At 31.9% G+C, this 15,000-nt stretch overlaps 1 protein-coding gene across 1 annotated transcript in view; it reads left to right on the forward strand.

The window, feature by feature from the left end:
- The window catches only part of LOC137641215 (irregular chiasm C-roughest protein), a 223,046-nt gene that overhangs the window by 125,373 nt on the left and 82,673 nt on the right, over window positions 1-15,000 (forward strand). The window contains exons 2-3 of the mRNA XM_068373652.1: window positions 8,346-8,473; window positions 11,033-11,213. Coding sequence (XP_068229753.1) covers window positions 8,346-8,473; window positions 11,033-11,213 — 309 coding nt within the window. The remainder of the gene's footprint in view (window positions 1-8,345; window positions 8,474-11,032; window positions 11,214-15,000) is intronic.

The following is a 15,000-nucleotide window of genomic DNA, read 5'->3' on the forward strand; positions in this document are numbered from 1 at the left end:
GTGTGTGTGTGTGTACACTGAACTCAGACCATAGGATAGATAGAAAAGAAACCTAAACCTATTTATCTGAGTCCATCTATATATTCAAGTCAGTTTCAAGGGAACAAGGATGATCCATCGAATTGATTATATAAAAGAAGTATTTCAACGTGGAGCCTCAGCAAAAATAAGAATCAAATTAGGATTTTCTTTTTTTCCGACTGGATTCTCTTTAGATTTATTGGGACCGGACCGAAAGTCAATAAAACAAAGGCGGCGGTTTTCCAGAATCCAAATCTGAGGTAATCATCATTTCGCCGGGAGAGAAATTTATTTACTCCATCTTTAAAATGTTATCTCCAATTTCCATCGTTTTTATTTGCAGCAATCTAAATATGGCTGTAGCTTCCGTGAATATAGTGTTTGTATGGTAATGTTTTTTCTTTATTCTCTTTAAATTTTTATTTTGATATTTATGCGGTTTTTAAACACATTCTACATATTTATAAATGTATATAGACCTTACGTCTACAGTTTCATTAATCTATTATTATACTGAAGCTGTTGTTGTAGCCTATTGGAAATGTCCCTGCCTGGCAATCCATTGGACGGGAGTTTTCCTAGTTTCTGAAATCTTGCCATCCTTGTGAGCTAGGGGTGTAGGTTTTTTTTATTGGAGCCTATAGGTCTACCTGCTGAGTCATCAGCAGCCATTGCCTGGCCTACCTTGGTCCCAGCTTGATAGAGATGTGCTTGGGTGCTGATAATTTGTATATAAGCTCAGTTAATAGGTCATTGTCCTGCCCTTTACCTCTGCCATTCATTTTTGACCTTTAAACCTTTAAGCTTGATGAATTATTAAACCTGTACCCAAGAACTGTACCAGTAAATTCACATGAGAGACAAGAATATTGGTAGAAGGTCACCAATCCTAAGGACAAAATGGAGCTATTCTTTAGGACTTTTAGAGTTAAATAGTCTCCTGATAATATTCCTTTTCCAGATGCCAAAATTAGATTAAAACGAATATGCTTCTTTTTCAAGAACCATTAAAAGTAACTTCGATGACTTAGATCATTGGGTCGAGAAAATTCTAGTCATTATTCTGTTGTCTGTAAATATCTGTTTTTTCTCGTATGCTCTGTACATTTTATCGTTTACTCATTTTATAGCGTTTTCCGACTGGCGGATATCATGGATTGTTGTGACCTTTCAAACATCGTTATACAAACGCGCATTGCTACACTCAAAGCAATTTTTCTTTAAGTACCTGTAATATTTTTATAAATGAGACACCTTTGATATTGGATTTGTTTAAAATTACATCATTGTACCTTTGACTTGATAGATTATCAAGGTAATATAAACAATCCTTGTATTCTGTGTTTCGATGGCGACATATTTGTCATCTTTTTGTGCGTTTCAAGCGGTTTGGTGTTCAAAGGAAGAGGTCTGTGTGTGTGTGTGTTTTTTTTTTTTTTTTTTTTTTTTTTTTTTTTTTTTTTTTTTTTTACAAATTGTATCAAGATATCTTGACATGGAAATAGAATAGTATAGTATGAGAGGGTGCAACTGTTGATTCACTCTCCACTATTGCAAAATATGCAACAGATGGCGTTCATCTGGATGTGAAAGGCAACTTCAAGTGGTGTAATAAGTGGAAGATGAAGATGAAGTTGAACAGAGCTAAGCCCTCATTCATTACCCGGTTTTGTACTGTGCATCCTCTACACAATTCACTGCCCATAGATAGCGAGTTACGTGATAATATCGATCATTTAGTCATACTGAATGTTATCTTAGTAAGGTATCCTTTTCCAATGACAAACAGAGAGGGTGTTGCATAAAAGTTGCCAAAAACATGATGTTGTTCGTAAGATTTCCTTTACCCAGAGACTGTGACAATGATAATGCAAGTTTCTTATCTATTGTTTTGTCATTTGTTCTCTATTTTCTTCTCTTTCGGTACATCTCCAACTTCAAGGAATCTTTATCTTCTAGGCAAAATTGCTCGAATCAGTGGCCTCGATTTAGATCATCGTTGGTAATGTGATGTTTGTCATATTTCACGAGTCACATTTCCCCCCCCCCCCCAATTTAGTTTTTATGCCTTCTTGGTGATTTCCTTTAAAAAAAAAAAAAAAGCATTCAATTTATTTTATCATTGCACAGTAGTTATATGTACAAGTAGGCTATTGCTTTCATATTCTAGAATCTAGACTCCTAGAGTCTAAATACGGAGTCAGTTGCCCGTAGACTTTACAGGGTTATGGCCTAATTCATTGATATATTATTGATACTCATAAAAATCTTAGTTCCCAATGTTACTTGAAACTTATATGCTCCATTAACTTGATCAATTTTTTCAACAATTTCCTCTACTTAAGTATATATTTTCTTATTTGTGTGTTAGCCAACTGAACTTCTCTCAACTAAGTTTTCCTTTTTTTCTTACATTCATAAATGAATAAACCATTTGTTTGGAAACTTGGTTGGTAAGTTAATGTTCTTCCTCTTAATATGTACTTGTCTTAAACCAAATAAAAATATTAAAAACCATATTAATAATGATAGTGAGTGTGGTGTACCCGACATTATTCGAAATGCGAGCTAAAAACTATTTTGGTCAAATGTAATTTCTAATAATAATGAATACGCATTGTTACGAAAATAATCATATTGTGAATACATTCATCATTCCCTGCTGAACACGGTATATATAGATAAACATATTTGTTTTTTATAATTCTATTCTATTTTATTCCCTTTTCAAAAATGTGTCTTTTTAGAAATCTTGCGCCACATAAACGTTTTGAAATTTCATTTGCAATAATAATAATAATGATGATTATACTAACTGTTATTATTATTATTATTATTATTATTATTATTATTATTATTATTATTATTATTATTATTATTATTATTATTATTATTATTATTACTGTAAATACGAATAGCTTTTTTAAATTTATGAGTTTCCCATTTGTAATAAGACATTATGAAGCTGTTATATTTGATTATGAGATACTAAAAATTATTTAACTATTATCATTTTGAAAGGGATTTAAGAAATTATCCATCATTCAACCTATGAATGTAGTAAATATACGGCATACTCGTCAGATTGAAAGGAACCTGCCGGGATTCCAGCCTAATAGGGTAAACTAAATTTACTTCTCCACTGATTTACAAAATTAAAAGTAATAACCATTTCTTATAAACCAAATGTTGTGGCTCAAATTTTGCGAAAGAGGAAATCGAACCAGTTTCGAAAAGGTAATAGTTTTAGTGAATAAAGCGATAGTTAATTCCCTTGTGATAAACTGAATAATGCGATTACCGTAGTCTCAAAAAAACTATTGCATGAATTTAAAAATAAAGCGGTGGTTTGAAACATTGGGATTAGGTTACATATTGCTTCGGACTGCGCTGAAAAAAAAAAATGTGTAATAACGGTTTGGCCGGTCCAGGAGGAATAAAAAAAAAAAAAAAAAAAAAAAAAAAAGTACACTTTTCCTTTCCATCTAGGAAGGGTAGATCAGGAGAGGGTCAGGGGAAAAAATAAACAAAAGTGAAATTGAAAGAATAGCCAACCTCATTCGGCACTTTTTTCGCTTTTCGTTTTGTTTTCAAGAGCCATTGTAGAATAGCAGAGGGCTCTACAGATAAAGGAAAGGGAGGCCGCTGTTGTCCTATTGTTGTCCTGGACATCCATGAGACTGTCGAAGGGAAAACCTTTACAAGATCTAGAAGTATCTCTTTGGGGCGAGGGGAAACAAGTCAGGACCTCAATTTCCAACCGAAATGACCTCTGTACTCTCCGGTTTCATTGAATACTACAGTGACAAAGAAAAAAAAGATGTATATTAACAGGATTATTCTTAAGAATAATAAAGAAAAAAAACCTGTTTTAAACAAAAACAGTATGCATCGCTGTTGTAAGGGATTCACTTACGATATGAATATATTACTTTAAAAATTATTAATGATTCTTTGGAGTTTGCTTTCGACTAGCCACAGCCTTGAACACTCTCATCCCTGTAACCCTGGTGTTTTTATGTATTCTCTTGAGGCTTCTCCTAGATTGCTCTTCAACTTCTTCAACCATCCCTAAAGAATAAGTCCTGGGAGTAGTGAAAGTTGATTAGTCTTCCACGGTAAACTAATGTGCAATACTGTAATAATAGTAATAATAAAAAAGAGAGCAATAAGAGACGCGAAACTTTTACTATGGCTGTGGTGTGGAGTGGGAATCCAACCCCCACCCCCCACCCCCCCACCCCACAATAAGAAGAATAGGTCTCTTCCCATTAAAAGCTACATTGAGGACTCTCACAATATAGGCACAAACATTTCAAGTAAGATATAAAACAACCTAACAGACAGATAAAAGCCCATCGAACTAGGAAAATAGCCTCTTTGACGATAGCAGAAATAACTTAAATAAATTGGGGGATTTACTCCCTGTAGCATTCTGTTATAGCGTAAATGCAATATATAGTTCCTGACCTCAGAGCTCGGAATGGCTAAAGATAAATGGCTGATTTCCGGACAATTGCTGGTGGACGAATGTCATTCTTAATATACAACATTATTCTCGTGGTTACTTGAGGCTAGAAGACATTTCTTGGTCGATGATTATCGCTTGATTAATGTCACATAGTTTGTAGTCAACCATTAGAGTTGTAACTACACCCAGCACACTTTAAACTTCTTGAAACTAAATTGGAGCAGAATTACAGAATGATCTACCTTGAGCATTTTGAAGAAAATTTTAAATGATCTGCTACATCCCAGTAAAATAAGTTTTAATAATTGCTTAGAATCATATATATTTCCCACATTTAAAACATCTCATTTTGTGATATATTAACTTTCCGTTTAGGTCATTTTTATCTACTCTGAAATGAAAAGGACTCCAATTCGAGGGGCACTAAATAGAATTTTTTTAACTCGCCTCTTTTTAATTAATTCTCGTCACACTTTGTAAAACATTTTAGTTGAAACCTGGGAAATTTTATCGCGCCGCGTTTCTTTTAAAAATGTATCACCTCCGTTAATTTATTAAATGAGATATATAATTTCTCTTCCACTTACATTGCTCATCATTATTTTCACGTGACGTACATTATATAGATGGACATCCTGCCATGTCAAAGTCGGTCTCAGCATTCCTTATGTATAACTTGTCTGACATCTCTCATACAGATAACTCTCTCTCTCTCTCTCTCTCTCTCTCTCTCTCTCTCTCTCTCTCTCTCTCTCTCTCTCTCTCTCTCTCTCTCTTTGGTTATCATTTCCTCTCTTCTGCTTTTGACTACGTTTATCATGAATCCCTTGTTTTCAAACTTAAACAGATGGGAGTAGGTGGGTCTGTCCTCTTGTTTTGTTGAAGTTGTTAGAGTTTATATAGGAAATGTTTATTTTAGAATATTGTTGTTACTGTTCTTAAAATAATTATTTTTTTTCCTTGTTTCCTTTCCTCACTGGGCTGTTTACCCTGTTGGAGCCCCTGGGCTTATAGCATACTGCTTTGTCAACTAGGGTTACAGCTTAGCAACTAATGATAATAATAATAATAATAATAATAATAATAATAATAATAATAATAATAATAATCATCGAAGTTTTAACTAACAGACGGAAAATAGTTATGACTATAGGAATGCAATGTCTTGTTTCTCTGGATAGTGTTCCATTGCTTTTGGTCTGGAAAACAAGCTCGTTGCATATGCAGAGCATTCTATCCGCTTAGCATCAATTCCATCTCCTGAATGTAGATCTGTGGTTTCCCGAGCCCTTTAATAGAGATCCATTTAAAATTAGTTCATTGTAAAAATTATGGGGCTGGAAGTTGAATGGTGACGAAACTCAAACTAGGATTGTAATTAGCTGTAGGACAGTTGTTCCTCAGTATCCATAGCTTTGTATTGAGGGTGTTTATTTACCTATATGTAACTTATTTAAAATCATAGGTGGGCTTGATTCCAAATTCAATTTTGAGAAACACATCCAGTCTGTTTTATCTTTAATTGCGCAGAAAAATACGTATTGAGAAAGTTTCTTAATATCTTTTATCAATACATACCGAGGAAAATTCATAATTCTTTCATTCTATAATTTTTTGAGTAATGTTTTCCGGTCTAGTTTTTACCTGCAGACTATCATCTTAATTTTTTGGACAAAACCTTGCGGTCTATTAATTTGCTTATCTATGATATGGATATTAATCTGTTGTCACCGTCGTTCTGTTACTTCTTCGTGCAACTGCATGAGATTTTTCATAACTCTTATCATCCTTTGCATTCAGATCTTCTCAGACTGTACCACCCTGAACGTAGTATTACACCGTTGAAAATTCACCATAAAAATGGTAAAACTCTGGAATAAATGTTGCCAGGAATTCGACGCTTTAAAAACTGATATATTGATGTAAAGGAGTGATATTACTGTCACCAACCCGTAAAAGATAGTAACAAAATAGGAGAAAATTACGGTCCCCCGTGTTTCATTGAAATGCAGCTGAGAACATTGTATTCTAATGGAGAATTTCAGATTAAAATTACTTTTTTTTTTTTTTTTCTTTAACAGGGTAGGTATCTTGTTAATTCTAATAGCCATGCCTTCATCATAAGACTCAATACTACAGTCTTCTAGAAGTTTGATTCCAGCTATGACTAGCTAGTGGAATGATCTTCCTAATATCTCGGCTGAATAGGAGGGAACTTCAGAAGTTCAAACTTGTTGCAAATGGTTTTCTGTAACAGGTTGTAACAGGTTCACATAAGCATCGTCTCACGTCTTATATATGGCAGATCTATTATACTGTTGTTAATAATCTTAATATATATTTTTATATTATTCTTCATAGTTTTTTTTTTTTCCTCCATTACCCTTAAGCTCGTGGTTTTTTAACATATTGATTGTCTAACTAGGTTGTTGCTTGGTTATTATTTTTTTTTTCTATTTATTACATAGTTTATGGGATTTCATACTCTGACTTCGTATTTCAGTTTGATAATTAGAGTATTTTTCTCCAATTGCAGTAGTAGAAAAGTAGCAAAATTTAGTCGGAATTGGAATTTGAATAAATATTCCTAATATTTTTGTGTTATAATAGACTGATCAAAATCTATATATTTTAAAAATTTCCAAAATATTTCTTATCATCGTCAAATCTTAAAAGAGCAAGTTTTTCATGATATAAAAAATCATTAGATTTTATACCAATTTTCCTTTAGTTCTCTTTCCTCCCTTTTTCATAATTGATTTACTTCCATCATGCATATTACATATCTTTGATCCTCTCCATCACTTATCCTTTCTCCTTCCTCGGCATCATTTATTAGATCTCCATAAATAAACTCTTCTAAGAATTGTATTTTTGCTCAAAACCTTTTCTTATATTGGGTTTTCCTTTAAAATAACTGAAATCTTCTTCTTCTTGTTTGATGATATTTTTAAATATAATTTTTCCACTTCTCTTCCTTTTATAAGATTTACTTATCTTTTCCCTGAATACTTTCCCAGGTTTAATTGTATTCGTAACAAACTGGGTTGAGCAGTAAAAACTCATTCATAAGTAGTGAATAATTTCATATTTAAAACTATTTCTTAAACGTGGTGCATTTTCGGAGAGAGAAAATCTCTCTCTCTCTCTCTCTCTCTCTCTCTCTCTCTCTCTCTCTCTCTCTCTCTCTCTCTCTCTCTCTCTCTCTCTCTCTCTCTCTCTCTCTCTTCATTGTATACATTTAATCAATATATATATATATATATATATATATATATATATATATATATATATATATATATATATATATATATATATATATATATATGTATGTGTATATGTATGTATATATATATATATATATATATATATATATATATATATACATATATATGTATACATATATATACATATATATAATATATATATACATATACATATATATATATATATATATATATATATATATATATATATATATATATATATATATATATATATATATATATATATATACATGTGTGTGTGTGTGTGTGTGTGTGTGTGTGTGTATTTAAAATCACTCAAAATTACAATTCCCTTACCAGCCTTTTTTAATTTACCTAAATATGCTCTTAATATATTAAATGTACTTGTAGTCAGTATTTCCCATGTCTCTCCCCTTTCTTTTATTTAAGGAAAGGAAACTAGAATTTAACAATTCATTAACGGGAATACCATTAAAGGAAAAAAACAAATGCAAGATTTCCATTGTTTCTCCGCGTTGTTGCATTATAGTTTGCTTACTTAGTCAGTCAGGAACCAAAGCAAGCATTCAGAATTTCCATTGACTCTGCACTGTCTTCTCTTGCAGTGTGCTTAGCCATCCAGGAATGGAACGAAGAGCCTTCCAGAACAGAAGTCAACCCAGGCGGCAGCGCCGTCCTCATCTGCAAGATATACAATAAGCAAGGAACCTGCTCTTGGCAGAAGGATGGCAAGGTGAGTCAACAGCTCTTCTTTACGTTTGATGTTCAGACAGTTCTGCGTTTCACCGTCAACCTGCCACATAGGAGGAATGCTCGTAATGCTATTTCGCTCTCAATTGCTCTGTTTCTCCCCCAAATGCTCCTTTTCTCCGCAAATGCTCCATTCCTGGCGTGGAATGAGGAATGGATGGTGCCCGTGTTGATTTCAAGTGAGCAGAATCAGCAACTGGAATGAAAGAGAAATGGTTTAGTTCGCCGTTCAGTCCTCACTGCTTTTGGGGGATGCTTGGGGGAGGGGCTGGGAGAAGGTAGCGCTACACAAAACATTAAGGTCGTCTCGTTTAGAAGAGGTTATTAGTAAAATATCATTATTTCAAAATGGCAATTGAGGAAAGGAAATAATAAGAATGATAAATCTTTGGTAATTATTCGAGGGACGATGACAACTTTGTTCACGTTTAAACAGAATCACATACGAACAGTGTCCTAGAAATCATTATTCATTCACTGAGGCGTACGCAACGTATTCAAAGAGAATGCTGAATCAGTTTATCAGCAAGGATGCTGAATACGTGGGATTATTCCACAAAAGCATCAAAAGTACGTCTTATCGTGACATGATACGAATGTATTGAAAGTTGAGAATTCTCTGTAGTCGAAATAAAGAGAATTGCTGTTAAAAATTAATGAAGGAATGAAGGAGGGATGCACAACACGCAGTGTTTTGCAAAAATGTATTTACGTTGAAAGACAAAATAATAGCATTGTACAAAGACTTAGCAAGATGATAGAGAATAAGGTTACATAAACAGAATTGGAGAGGGTAATGGAGTTGTAGTAGGAATTATTATTATTATTATTATTATTATTATTATTATTATTATTATTATTATTATTATTATTATTATCAGAAAAGATACAGCTATCATTTAGCGGTCTTAAATATACTGTTAAATGTACCAACATGATTGTGAGCGACATCAACGAGGGACAATGCCTATCTCATAAACAATATTCGTCCCGAGTAGCAACTAGTTATTATTATTATTATTATTATTATTATTATTATTATTATTATTATTATTATTATTATTATTATTATTATTATTATTATTATTATTAGAAGTATAATAACAAATATAAGATTTTCCTTTACGGTTATTTTTTATTGCTTTTGTCTAAGCCAATCTAATCACATCATTATCATTATTAATTCTAGAATATATTTTCCTCTGTAAACTGTTATTAACAGTGATCTAACATAAATGGTAAGGAAAAGTTGCTATATGGATCTTGTACACAAAAAAAAAAAAAAAAAAAAAAAAAAAAAAAAAAAAAAACAGGAATAAGAAAATTTTAAATGATTAAATGAAATTTTAGTTTTTATCAGAAAAAAAAACCCACAAATATTAATATTGACCTGAAGATGAAAACTGTATAGACAAATCTTGTAACCATGTCTGTTCATTACATATATTTTACATAGAATATTTTATTCGCTTTAAAGAAGGCCTATTTCGATAATTAGCAAAATAGGATAATGTATTTCTCTTGGGTTGGTTGTTGGCGATCTATTTCTTTTATACTACATCTGGAGCCCCATGGCAGATCAATATCGTAAGATGCCTTCAATATACACCAAAGTTCATCAAATTTTGGCAAATCAGAATTACGTAATTGATTGATCGTTTTTTTGACGTACTAACATTCTGTTTTTATCCTAATGTTTTTTCTTTGGTCATTTAAAACATAGTAAGTTTCGCACCAATATTTCAAGACTAAACAATTGAGATTTAGTTCTATTGAGGAGGAATCCTTTCTAGCATTAAGGATTTTTTCTGTTTTCTTTGGTGTGTTGTGGGATTGAAATCTTTAAAATCTAATTTCTTGCTTAATTTACTCAATGAATCGATTGATATATCCCTTTATCCGTCATTTAGACTTTATCATTAAGTATCTCTTAAATCATTGAATAATTCAATACAAACATCAGTTGTCGTTAACCTAGATGTCCCATGTCTTCCACTTACATATAGAATACTCCACGTATTACCAAACATCAAAATTTTATCATATGTCTTGTTTTCCCTGAGGATCACAGTGCGCTTTGTTAGTTTCCCTTCGAAATCCAACAGAATGCTGGAGAAAAAATGATAGGAACTGTTATTTTCCGGACGAATCCCTTTGGAATGTTTAAGAAATACAACATACTTTTTTCCGGATTTCACGAGAGCCCAAAGAAATACTTAGGAAAAAGTGCAATGATATAGACTTTGTTATTTATTATCTTTATTTTCCTAATTACCATTAAATCTCTTTGAAAAAATTCTTTCTTTCTTAACAAGTAAAATGCCTTTTGTTATTTTCCTTTCAAAATTCAAGGGAGTGCTGGAGATAAAATGATAAGCACTGTTATTTTCCTGATTTCACGAGTTAGCTCAGAAGAAATATTTAGGAAAAAGTACATTATCTTTATTCATTATCTTTATTTTCCTAATCACGATTTAATATCGCTGAAAAATATGTTTCTTTCTCAACAAGTAAAATGCATTTTGTTTTTCTCCCAACGAAGCCCCAAGGAATGTTCGTCGGCAAGTACGAGTGGAGCGGCGACCAGACGGCCGGAGACTGCTCCATCAGGATATCGGACGCGGGCGAAGTCGACGACGGCGAGTGGGAATGCCAGGTGACCGCCTCTGCTTTCACAGCCCAGGACGCCTTAACGTCCAAAATAGCACAGCTGATAGTCAGAGGTAAGGTGCCATTTGCTGTTCTATTTTGGGAATCGTAGGATTAGCTTTGTTCACCGTCAAAGGCAAGATGCTAAAGCATTGTTATTCTCTGGTATAGTGAAGGATTTTGCAATGATAACTCAGTTTGCTGTCATAGGTAAGATTGCCATTCATTGGAAGATAATTTTCTATTTATTGCTTTATATTTGATCCTGTTAATATCAAAGCTCAGACCCTGCTGCTCTTTTGTATATATATATATATATATATATATATATATATATATATATATATATATATATATATATATATATATATAATATATATATAAGTGTGTTTGTGTATATATATATATATATATATATATATATATATATATATATATATATATATATATATATATATATTATATATGTGTGTATATATATATATATATATATATATATATATATATATATATATATATATATATATACATATATATATATATTTATATATATATATATTTATATATATATATATATATATATATATATATATATATATATATATATATATATATATATGTATATGTGTGTATATATATATATTTATATATATATGTATATATATATATATATATATATATATATATAATATATATATATATATATATATATATATATATATATATATATATATATATATATATATATATATATATATATAATGTATATATGATTAGTATTGGAAGTAGGATATCTGCTTATTTCGTGTTTGATTTACTTTATGTGCTAAAATTCTCGTTGTTTCATAAAAGAAAGTACAGTTTTATTCATTATTCATCAATGCTCTTTGTTCATTAGATTTTCAACAAAGACTAAATAATATTTTTTTGGTAAGTTTCCTTCATAGTCTTTGAGGTCTCTGCACTTACTATATTTTGCACCATTAAGTCTTTTCATTGGCAGAGAAACTGCATTATACATTATCTTCCCTTGGTCGTCACTTGCTCAAAGTCTTATTGATGACCAAATGTATTGGCATAATTCACGCCTTACTGTTTTCCGTTGAGCTGTACCTGATAAATTTTGCACAGCTATCTAGCTTAACGTGGTATATATATTCTATGTATATTTTACGTGTTTAAATATGCATTTGTATTCCCCTCTCTTCCTGTGAACCCATTAGTTTTTTATGTTCGTTGGTGTTTTTAGTGTATTGAATTCTACATTGATTGCCTGCAATCTTAATAAGATAAGGATCTTGAAATGAGTTTTTACATGTGCAAGTTTTACTAATTATTAATTCATCTCGTTTTTGTTGGGCTGAAGTATCTACTTTGAACATAATGCGTCCCCAAAATAACAATTTTCGAAGGAAATTAAGCGCAAAAACTATCATTAAATCCAGTCCTCAGATGATTGCGTTTTGTTGAAATTTGCAAAAATCTTATCTCCTGTTTAGCAAGCCACAATCAGGTCTTCCATTTGTAAACTAACGGGAAAAGAGAATTTCCTTACTTGTGTGTTTATTACATATAATGAATATTTTGTATTCTTCTTATGGTTATGAACCTATTATGTCATGACCTGAACGAAAATTTTACCGAAGGTGGGCCTTGTTTACTGACAGTTACTGAATAATTTTGCTCGATATACAGATCTGAATAAGAAACTTGTAGGTTGTGGCGATTGCTCAGTTTTAGTGTGAGTTTCAGTTCTCAGTTCTCTGTTGACTTGGGAATATCACACGTGTTTCTTATATTCAAATTTATTAACTTTAGATTATGCCTAAGCCTTAACTCCTTCGTTTGAAATACAATTTCGTAAACACGCAAAGTCTTATTCTATACATATATCCCCCATGTCCGGTCAGGCTCACTTTCCCCCGTCCCTCAGGTATGGCGAGAGGGAGTAGTCATACCCATACCCTAGTGAGAGGGTTTGAGTGTGTGTGCTTAATCTATCGAAATATTTAATCGTCATTTTGACGGGTAGCGTACACTAGAATAAAAATGATAATCAGATAATAGCAAAACTACCACACAAAGAACAATAAAAACAATAAAGGAGAAAAATACCTTGACTATGAAAGGTTCAGCTTACTGCACCAAAATCGAGCCCATTTTCTTGTTTCATTTCATTTATGTCTTAATGACTGTTTTTCTTCGGGAGCGCTCCTTCCTTACCTGCACATTGGAATGTTCGACTGCTGTCCCCGTATTAATCAGACTGATTTTAAAACTGATCTGAATTAAAAATGATTGGGGAATTGTTGAATCCGTATTTCAGTTTAGAGGAAAAACCTGTATAGTGATTCCTCTCATGAGGTGCAAAATATAATGGATATTAACATTCAGTTTGGCAGCAACTTTGGTGTCTTACAAGATTGCTAAATATTCAGTCAAGCTTTTACAAGATTCCCCAGAAGAAAAAGTGTTTGTTAATTTTATTATAATTATAATTTTATAAATTTAATTAATGTTATTGCCATTATATTCCTTTTTATTTTATGTATTCATCATGACTATGTTCATTAGTAGCAGTTGTTTTCACTATTGTTGTTGTATGAAAAGGGAGCTTAGGATTTTTTTTATCATCTTTATTTCTTATCCTCAAAAGTCATTAAACATTCATATTTGAAGTAAGAAGAAAATAAGCAATATGATTTCGAAGCGGGGTTACCAGGAATATTAAATAGAGTCCAACTTGCTTATTTAAGGTCAACCTGTGTTATTATTTCTCTCACGTCAGTTTCACGTTGTGCTTCGATGTAACATTCAGCTTTGCAACTAACTTGAAATAAACATGAAATTCAGCAGCTGACTTTGGTAAATTGCATCCAACGAAAAATCAACTCGACTCGCTGGTCTCCAATTATATTTAATTTAGGATAATTCTAGTACGAGGTTATGGTGTCTGCAATGGCCATATCTCCTTAGGTATAATTGTAAGTAATCTTTATACAGGAATAGAACGTATTGTGCAGTCAGTGATCTGAAGTCATATATACACGAAAATGTAGATTTACACCCACGAGCGCTTTCAACCATATTTGTCCAGGCCTACAGTATTTCTTGTTTTCGACCCTGTACATTTTTCTTTCAAAGAGGGTGGCTCCAAGAAGTGTTCATGTTCTCATCATCATTAAAACATTCGAGATGAGGTTGATAAACACACTCACTGATTAATCTTGGTTCCGACCACAACGGGTCTTTTACTACTGGATACGAAATTCGTTGCTTAGTTCAAGAAAGTTTCAATGTTATTTTTATTCTTTTTGTAACGAAAACACGAGTTTGCCCGACCATCCTCGTTAAAGAGTCGAACGTACAATATCAGTAATTCTACCACGTGCGTATAGTATAGTATATACACACATACATACATATATATAGATGGATTGATGTATAGATATGTGTATCTAAATATAAATATATATTCAACCAGTAGACGCGACCCGTCACAATTTTTGAATATATATGCACACAGACGCGCCCACGCACAGAGAGATTCAACCCTTTCCACCCCTTCCCCCCTTTCCTAACTACAACCTGCTGGTTCGGCAATTTGTTGGAGATTGTGGTTTCTGAGTGTACTTCTTGGGGTGGGATAGGACGACTTCCTCTCTCCCCTGGTGCTCAGCTCTATTAAATATGCATATATATATATATATATATATATATATATATATATATATATATATATAATATATATATATATATATATATATATATATATATATATATATATATTATATAATTATATATATACACACATATATATGTATATATATATATATATATATATATATATATATATATATA

Source organism: Palaemon carinicauda, chromosome 5 (genome assembly GCF_036898095.1).
Source record: "Palaemon carinicauda isolate YSFRI2023 chromosome 5, ASM3689809v2, whole genome shotgun sequence".
Classification (NCBI taxonomy): Eukaryota; Metazoa; Arthropoda; class Malacostraca; order Decapoda; family Palaemonidae; genus Palaemon; species Palaemon carinicauda.